General features: G+C 38.0%; 3 protein-coding genes across 3 annotated transcripts in view; 1 reads left to right on the forward strand and 2 right to left on the reverse strand.

The window, feature by feature from the left end:
* LOC137649655 (probable glutamate receptor) overlaps positions 1 to 10000 on the forward strand; it is a 445500-nt gene that overhangs the window by 301694 nt on the left and 133806 nt on the right. The gene's annotated exons all lie outside the window — the stretch shown is intronic.
* On the reverse strand, positions 4542 to 6813 carry LOC137649222 (uncharacterized). The gene is made up of 2 exons (XM_068382207.1): positions 6661 to 6813; positions 4542 to 6464 (listed from the first exon to the last, which is right to left on the reverse strand). The coding sequence occupies exons 1-2, from the start codon at positions 6811 to 6813 to the stop codon at positions 4542 to 4544; spliced, it is 2076 nt and encodes a 691-aa protein (XP_068238308.1).
* LOC137649223 (uncharacterized) lies at positions 6826 to 8859 on the reverse strand. Its single transcript, XM_068382208.1, has one exon. The coding sequence runs from the start codon at positions 8857 to 8859 to the stop codon at positions 6826 to 6828; it is 2034 nt and encodes a 677-aa protein (XP_068238309.1).

Genomic DNA, 10000 nt, shown 5'->3' on the forward strand with positions numbered 1-10000 from the left:
AGAGAGAGAGAGAGAGAGAGGAGAGAGAGAGAGAGAGAGAGAGAGGGGGGGGTCAGACAGCATTTTCACCCAAGGATTTTCCATCAGCGCTGATGCTTAAGGTCGAATCATTTCCTTGTCAATAGAATTGGAAATTGAATTGAATTTCAAAGGATTCCGTAAACACTTCGGGGTATTCATCATCGACGAATGACAGCGTAACTACGCCAAAGTTATTTTACCGAGGAATATGATGATGGTTTATGTAGGTGGAAAAATAGAACGGCAACTATTATTATCTTCTTTGGTTATATACGTAAATTGGTTAATCATTTTCAGAAAAGTGTTTTTAGGATTAAATGGTATATTTTTAAAGGTTTAAAGGCTGTTTATGAATGGCAGATTCAAGGGACAGTAACATTGCCCTATCAGGTAAGACAATACCCTGTAGACTGACCATATGATCAGCGCCCGAGACACCTAGCCAACCAAGCTAGGACCATAGAGGACCAGGCAATGAATGTTCATGATTCAGCAGATAGACATATAGGCTCCCCAAAACACCCCATCCTTAGTTCACAAGGATTGTGAGGTAACGGCGACCAAAGGAAAAAACGAGTTTGAGCGGGAGTCAAACCTTAGTCTGGCAATCTCCAGGCAAGGACGCTACCACCAGGCCACCACAACACTCTTGGTAAAATGGTTTCTGTATCACTATGATCAGCAAAGTTGTACTTATCAGGGCCACCCATACTAGGTTGGTTTTCTGTGAGCGTTCAGACTAAAACCTCCCACCATCACCAATCCGTATTGGCCAACGTGGTGATGATATTGGCTAAGTACTAGACATGAATAACACATCTGATGCCTTTTTCCTGCAGTGGACTACAAATATCTGCATTTGCTGTTGTTGTGAGTACACACAGATCACTGATGCTCTATTCTTGTGATTAACTTTAACTTTTATAAATATCTTATAATTAGAAAATGTTAAATACTGTTAAAACAGGCTAATGATAGTATGTGAAAATACACGAATCCATTGAAATACAGACGCATTTATACATGACATTGATCGATGAATAATAATAATAATAATAATAATAATAATAATAATAATAATATTAATAATAATAATAATAATAATACTGGTAACAACAACAACAACAGCAATAATAATAATAATAATAATAATAATAATAATAATAATAATAATAATATTTTTTTTTTTAACCAGAGTACGTCAAGATATTGCTAAGAATTTCAGGAAATCCAAATGAATTGTGAATGCCAACTGCAAAACCCTCAGATAGAATACTGTAGTAATTTATCTTAATTCAAATCATCCTGAGATCAAATTTCTTATATAATTTATTTCTTTATTTTTAGAGTTTTGCGGAACAACTCCATTACATAATTAATAATGATATAATTAAGATACCCAACTAATTTGATAAATTCAGTGCATTAAAACCATTCTATAATAATTTACTCATATAATGTATTTTATCCAAGCAGAATATAACTTTTCCAAAATGATAAAAGATTATACTAACAAAATCGATCTTAAATTTATAAATATAAGCAACAATAACGACGCCATCAAATGTTTTCTGAAGAATATTCTCTCATTTCATGAAACCCTTATTGGTTTCCAGCATATCTTCCAGAGTGCGCTTGCGCAACTTATTCATCCTGAGACTCGGTACAAAGTTTCTATTATTTTAAAAGCCAAAAAGAAAGGAAAAAAAAAAACGATTTCAAAACGAAACTCGGAATGAATACGACAAACAACTGTTTTGCTAATATAACAGTGAAAGCGTTTTCCGTGAGAGAGCTTGTCGTCATGCAAAAAAAAAAAAAAATTACATTCATATTTGTTCCAAAAGGAAGAAAGGTTCCAATTTACGAAAGTTAATAACCGAGTCAGAACGTTCAAATAATTTTTTTTACTGATGTCAGCAGGGCCTTTTTTCATATCTATTTAAAAAAAAAAATTGTTCTAAACTTGAATTGAACCCAATTGACAGTTTTGGTCACTCTCCCCCCCCCCCCTCTCTCTCTCTCTCTCTCTCTCTCTCTCTCTCTCTCTCTCTCTCTCTCTCTACGTATGAATTAAATCATTTTTATGTGCGTGAAATTTTGGAAATATTCTAATCATTAATCAAATCCCAAATATGTTTTGCCATTTAATCTGCCCACCGGATGGTTAAGGCTTCATGCGAAACCTGAATATTTTTACATGGACATATGAAATTGATGTGAATTCCTCAGTGGTGGAAATATTCATAGGGATTTATTTCGAATTTTATCTAAGCTTCATTATTCATATTTCATCTCATTTATTATGCGTAGTATTTATTTCGAATTGAGTTATCACGAGAAGAACTAACAGAATGAACAGGAGTTTCAAGTCAAGTTTTACATAGGCTGCAGTTTAATATTATTATTTGTGAATATGGAGAGCACACCCTCTTTTAATCCTGTGTTATCAAAAGGTAATGTTGTTTCAGTAATACTAATCATATAATAAAAAAGGTTTATGTAAATATACTTACACACACACACACACACATATATATATATATATATATATATATATATATATAATGTATATATTATAAAATGTAATATTGTAGGTGTGTATTTCATAATAAAATATAAAAAAAAATCATGTCCAGATATGTCTCAAGAAAATTTATCATCACGTAGAACCAAAGTCTATATATGAAAACTATAGTAACGCTTTTAACCCATGAAGAGTTAAGGTAGATATAAAAACCTTTTCAAGAAAATTTATGCATAATCATCACCCATGATACAGCCTAAACCTATAATAATAGGTATTATTATTATTATTATTATTATTATTATTATTAATAATAATAATAACAATAGTTCCTTACAATTAGTGTTATAAGCAGACAGGCCCTTTTTTTTTGGGGGGGGGGGGGCAAAATACTAATCAACACAAAAGTGATGGTTCAACTCGCTACCCGAGAGTTTCCATTCCGAATTTACTTCGAAGTCAAGCGATCAAAATCCGCTAATAGTCTTAAGGGGATTAGCTGATAATGGGGACACCCATTTGAACATTCATTCTCTGCCTTATTAGAAACTTAACAGAATTACTTAGGACTGTAATCTGTTTAATATCAGGAAGCTTAGAATTCACGTTAATCCCGTAATGAACTTTTATTTATTACTGATGATAATGGAATGAAAGTCTGTGTGCCTATCTATCTTATCTGTTTATGTTTGCCTGATCAACACATTAGAAATATCAGCTCTGAGTATATATATATATATATATATATATCAACACATTAAAAATATATATATATATATATATATATATATATATATATATATAATATATATATATATATATATATATATATATATATTTTACTGGCGCGTTCCAATAAGTTTAAACCATTGACTTGGCAGAAACAAACAAGTGTATCAGGAGCTGATGTTTATTTATTCTCTACCAATCAAAGAGGGTGAAAAACTGAAAAATACAAAATAAACCAAATTTTACAATGTGATAAGTAATGTAGGCTAAATAAAGTCTGAAAGTTTTGAAAATGTCCAAACAAGGCCATGGAAGTGAAGTTTACAAGTATGAACAAGTTGTACATGAAACAGTAGAAATTTCAGAAATATCAATATAGATCTATGAATAGTTATATAATTTCACAAGAAAACAAATCAAAATGTTATAGTTACATCCGCTGTGGTTAGCCACAAATTGTATCAGCAAACAAGTTGTCCTGTAGATATCTTATAAGGCAGTATTCCTGTATGTAGGTATTACTATACTAATCTTCAGAGAAGTTTGTTTAACCTTTTGAAGACTTCCTTTTCTGACACAGAGCAGAAACTCAAACCTGTCACAACATAATTACAAGCGTAAAGTCTGTTAAAGAACCACTCAACAAGCATTGAACACTGGTTCTAAACAATACTTACAAAATACTCTAAATACCAATTATCTCCTTTTACCAAGTTAAAAGAAAATGAACGAAATATACAGTAGGTTTCCACAGATAACATCAGTTGCAATTCTAGACCATGTACAGAAATGTTTGTCAAAATTAACCATTCCTATAAATGCAGAAGTATAAATAACATTTATAATATATAATATACTTTCGATTCTATTGATCCACCAAAAAGTCACTAGTATTGTGCCATAGAACAAACTTCCTGTTTGTCTAAAAACTATTATATCTAATTAAATGAATGTAGTTCAGTACACTCCCCGTCTGATATCTACCGGATATCACTATATCAAATAATAAATATTGGATACAATGTCACTAAATACAGAATTATAGACAGTTCTCTACAAGAAGAATCATATCCACGATTGGACGTGTGTAGATGGTCGGTTTACCGTTGACGATGGTACGCACTTCAGCTTTCCGGACATGATCGTCGGAACTTTTCAGAGGATTCATTATTACACCCATTGGCCATTGGGTACGACATGAGTTTTTGTCCTTGAGTAGGACCACATCTCCTTTGACGAGATCTCGGCGATGCTCAATCCATTTCTAACGTTGCTGTAATAACGGTAAATACTCCTTTCTCCAACGAGACCAAAAGATACTGGCTAAATCTTGCACACGTTTCCACTCTACAAGATGCAAGTCTCTTTCATTGAAGTCTCCTAATTGATCCGATGTGAAGATATAATCTGTCTTCTGAGTTAATAACATAGTTGGTGTTAAGATTAATGAGTTTTCTGGATCTGTTGACACAGGTACTAGAGGCCTGGAGTTAATTATCGCCGACACTTCTGTCAGGAACGTGTTTAGTATATCATGTGTTAGGCTTTTTCCGGTATGGTTTAACAACATGGAGTCTAGTATCCTCCTGGTGATGCCAATCATCCTTTCCCATGCTCCTCCCATGTGAGAGGAATGGGGTGGATTAAAGATCCAAGTAGTTCCTGAATTGTACAAGAATTTCCTGAAAGGTCCATCCTCTACGTTAATAGAGTCTATTCTCAGCTTGTCGACTGCACCAATAAAATTAGTTCCACGGTCGGACCGGAATATTTTCACTTGACCTCTTAGAGATATAAATCGTCTCACGGCGTTAATAAAAGACGAGGAGCTAATTTCTTCAATAAGCTCGATATGAACAGCTCTGGTTAATAGGCAAGAAAAAAGTATAGCCCAACGCTTGGAGTTAGCATATCCACCGCGAGTTCTACGTGAAACTATTGTCCATGGTCCAAAGGCATCTACTCCTACATTTGTAAATGGAGGTGATGGCTCAAGACGATCCTCTGGTAAATCAGACATGATTTGACACTCCGTCTTTCCTCTTAGCTTACGACATGTCACACACTTGTGAATGAATGATGAAATCAAACGTTTCCCTCCAACAATCCAGAATCCAGCGGATCTAACTGCTCCATCAGTGAAGTGTCTGCCCTGATGTCTGACTTTACCGTGGTAGTGTCTGACTAACAGCATTGCTATATGATGACGTCCAGGTACAATTATGGGTTTCTTTTCTTTCAAACTCAAGTCAGAATTGACTATTCGGCCTCCTACTCGTAGTATCCCTTGTTCGTCCAAGAATGGATTGAGGTTGGCTATCTGACTGCACTTTGGTACCGGTTCATTTTGCTGAAGACAGTCCATTTCCACTCGGTAAACTTCCGATTGTACTGACCTTATGATGAAGTTTTCAGCGTTGATATAACTGTCCACTGAAGTTAAAGACGGTGTCTCTACTGCCCTGTGTGAACGGCAGAACCGTTTTAAAAAGGCAACTCCTCGTACAAGTGAGTCCCAAGTAGAGAAATGTAGGAATCTGTCTATTCCTATATTGTGAGCAAGTGTAGCACATGTCTTCTTTATGTCCACATTTATGCGAACTTCCTTGTCACTGTCTGGATCGACAAGCTGAAACTTAGTCTCAGAAGCTTCCTCCTGTTGCAAAGTAAGATGCTTTGGTCCAAATAACCATTCGCTATTGTGAATTTCATGAGCTTCAAAGGATCTAGTTGCTGAATCAGCTGGGTTATGGTGCGTTGGCACGTAGTTCCACTGGCTAGAATCAGAGAATCTTCTGATACGCTCCACTCTGTTTGCTACGTAAGTGTAAAATCTCCTGGTTTCATTGTTGATATAGCCTAAGACAACTTTACTGTCTGTGTGGTACTTGACTGTTTCTATGCTTATATCTAGGTTATCTGTAATGTACTGTGCAATTTCTATAGCTAACACAGCTGCACATAATTCCAGACGTGGAATGGTATGGCCACCAGTCGGTGCAACCTTTGCTTTCCCGAGAACAAAACCCAAACTGGGTATACCACTGATGTCGGTTGTACGGAGGTATGCAACAGCTGCTATGGCCTTTTCGGATGCATCAGAGAAGACATGAAGCTCCTTGGAGACAGTTTCACTGAGGTAAGGCACATAAGTACGCGGTATGCGTAGCTTTTCAAGTTCCTGTGGCTGTTTCGTCAGAGAGGGGTTGGTCCCAATCAACAGTCTCTGAAACTAGCTTTCTGAGTAAAAGTTTACCATGTATTATGATTGGAGCTAGGAATCCGAGCGGATCATAGATGCTGTTAACCGTCGAAAGTATTCCTCTCCGTGTTATAGGTTTATTTTCAGATGACAACTGAAACAAGAACTCGTCCGTATTTACATCCCAGCTTAATCCTAGACTATTTTGTAAAGGTTTACTGTCGGCCTCTAGGTCTAAGTCCTTCAGGTTTGATGCCAGATCGTTGGCTGGAAAGGCTTTCATGACTTCCTCAGAATTTGAGGCAATTTTGTGAAGCCTTAGGTTCCCATACATGGCTAGTGCCTTTTATGTGTCTTTTATGAGATTGATAGCTTCCTCTTTCGTACCGCATGATGTAAGGCCATCGTCTACATAAAAGTTTCTTGACACAAATTGCGTTACCCGGTTGCCGAAATCTCTTCCTGATGCCTGAGCAGTTTTCCTCAGTCCGAGCGTGGCAACGGCTGGTGACGTACTATTTCCGAACACATGAACTCTCAGGCGGTATTCAACAAGGTCATTGTCAATGTCATTATCTTTATGCCACAGGAATCGCAGATAGTTGGGGTGGTCTTCTCTTACTAGGAAACAGTGAAACATGTGCTGGATATCAGCTGTTACTGCCACCATTTCTTTGCGGAAACGTATAAGCACTCCTAAAAGATCGATGGTTAGGTTTAGGCCAGTCAGCAAAACACTGTTAAGCGATACTCCATGACATTTAGCAGAGGAATCAAACACACCTCTGATCTGGTCAGGTTTCTTAGGATGGTAGACACCAAATAATGGTAAGTACCAGCACTCTTCGTGATCTTTGAGTGGTGGAGCAAGCTCTGCGTGGTTATTGTCGAAAATCTTACTCATGAATGTGAGAAAGTGTTCCTGTTTTACCGGGTTTCTTCGCAGACTGGCATCTAATAGCATGGCCCGTTGAAGAGCTTGCTGTCTGTTGTTTGGCAAAGACTGGCGTGGTACACGGAACGGTAACGGTGCTACCCAACTTCCGCTGGCGTCTCTCACAAATTCATTGTCCATTTGCTTTAGGAACATTTTGTCCTCGTAAGACATTGCTGGCTTGTCGTCATTCTTTGTTTTCTCAAATATAGACGAATGCGTATCCTGTTTTATGGGATCCGAGTAGTTTTCTTTGATATCAAAATTGTTGATACATGGTTCAAACATTGATGGCTGACCATTTGGTAAGATGTTGGTTAATTTGATATTAAGTTCAATTGGGATGTGTTGCTTGTTGATACAAGTTTCTCCTATAATCACCCATCCAAGTTTTAGCTGCTGAGCATATGGAGCCCTTTGCGAACCAAAGCGCTGATCAATCACATGGTGTGCCTCTATAAGATCTCTTCCAATTAAAAGTAGAATTTGACAGTTATCATCAATAGGTGGGATGTTGTCTCTGATATCCATCAAGTGAGGATAATGCATTGCGACTTCCGGTGTAGGAATTTCATCTCGATTGTTGGGAATGTGATCACATTCTATTAAGGTTGGCAGATCTAATCTCGTGTCACCCTGTATCGATTCTATGACGAAGCTTCTCCCTCTTCTGCCTGAAGTAACTACTCTGCCAGAGCATGTCGATAGAGTGTAGTTTACTGGCTTGTCCCATACGTTGAATAGATTGAAGAAGTCGGGTGAGGCGAGAGACCGATTACTTTGGTCATCAATAATGGCATACATTCGCACAACCTTGTCTGGACTGTCCTTGTGGAACACCTTCACTGGGAGTATTTTTGCACATGATTTACCGCCATAATAATCCTTGCAGATCTCTGTGCAAGAAGAGTTGATTGAAGTTGTCTTAGTTTCAGCCATTTCAGCATGCTCCCCGCCGTGAGCTGCTTGGGGAATGTCCTTTGATAATTTCCCTCCAGTAATATGTAGTGCTGTAGCATGCTGTTTGCTTCCACATTCCTTGCAAGATATCTTGGCATTGCAGTTTCGGCTTATATGTGTGGTTGATTCGCAGCACTTGTAGCATACATTATTTTCCTTCAATAGTTTTTTGCGTTCTTCTATAGACTTCATTCTGAACCCACGACATTCATTCAATAGGTGTTTAGTTTTGTGAAGAATGCATACGTTCTTTTCTTCTCTAGAACTTTCAGGTTTTTGGTCAACTGCTGTCTTACGGACGTTTATCTTGGTATTGAACTGAGGTACACTCCGTAGCAAGGTCCCCTTTGCTGATGATGTAACGTTTGACTCAAGGTCGAGTCCCGGGTCGTTCTTTATCCGACTCATTTCTCTGATAAAGGAAGTAAATTCCTTGAAGGGAGGAAAGGCAACATCGTGCTGTGATTTATACCTGGAAGCTCTCATCACCCACTTCTCCTGAAGTCAGTATGGTAATTTACTAACGATAGGTTTGATCCCGGAGGAAAAGTCAAAGTAGGCAAGCAAACATCTGAGTTTTGGGCTTTCTTTATAGTATTCTATTTCAGACAGAATACCAGAAAGTTCGTACAGGCGTTTGTTGTCTTTATTCGTGAGTTTTGGAAACTGATCAAGTTTATTCTTGATGGATGCTTCCACCATTTCTGGGGTGCCGTAACGCTCATCAAGTCTCTGCCACAGTCTTTGTAAGCCCCTGCTAGGGTTGTCTGCATTAGACAATCTTATACTTATGGCATGCTTTGACGACTCAGCTCCTAGCCACTTGACCAAAAGATCCAACTGTTCAGAGTCCGACACCTGCAGTTCCCCGATGACGCACTTAAAACTTCCTTTCCATACGTGTTAGGATTCTGCCCGGTCATTAAAATTAGTCAGTCGAGAAAATAGTAAATCTTTGCGCAAGAGAAATTTGGTTATTTCTGATGTAGTACTGGTATTCTGGCTGTAATTCACATTAGTCACAGGAACGTTCGCCATCGAGTTTGTGGCAAGGAATTCTGGTATACTATCCTGTTTTTTACTAAAAGTAGTAGGTCTCGGTAGAGGAGCAGTTGTACTTTCTGGAAGTGCTGAGTCTATGGGTAAGACAGCATGTACCACAGGTAGCAGACTCTGATTCACAGTTGGAATGAAAACAGGAGCGTTGTAGTTAAGCTGTGCTGTTACTGGGGTCTGAGTCTTGTCTTGCTGGTTAGCTGGTTCTGAAAACTCGACTGGACCAGGGTGATTTTTAACAAAGTTTTGTACACGTTGCAGTGGGTCTTCAGTCTCCTCAGGAAGATGGCTTACTGCCTGACTGTCGTCACATTCTAGGACACGTGCTTCGGCTTCCGCAGCAGCAGCTTCTCTTTGAATCTCGAGAAGGTTCAAGGTAGCCTTCAGTTCAGCCTTCTCCCGGTCAGCATGAGCAGCTTCCTGTTCAAGTTCTAATTTTCTAAGCGTGACTTGTTCTTCTAACATAGCCTCTTGCTTAAAGATCATGGCTTGTTTTTCTGCATAGGCAATTTTTACCCTGGCGGCCTCTGCTTTGGCCCGCTTTCTCCGTGCTAGACTTGACAAATCAGAT

The sequence above is a fragment of the Palaemon carinicauda genome, chromosome 11 (genome assembly GCF_036898095.1).
Source record: "Palaemon carinicauda isolate YSFRI2023 chromosome 11, ASM3689809v2, whole genome shotgun sequence".
NCBI lineage: Eukaryota > Metazoa > Arthropoda > Malacostraca > Decapoda > Palaemonidae > Palaemon > Palaemon carinicauda.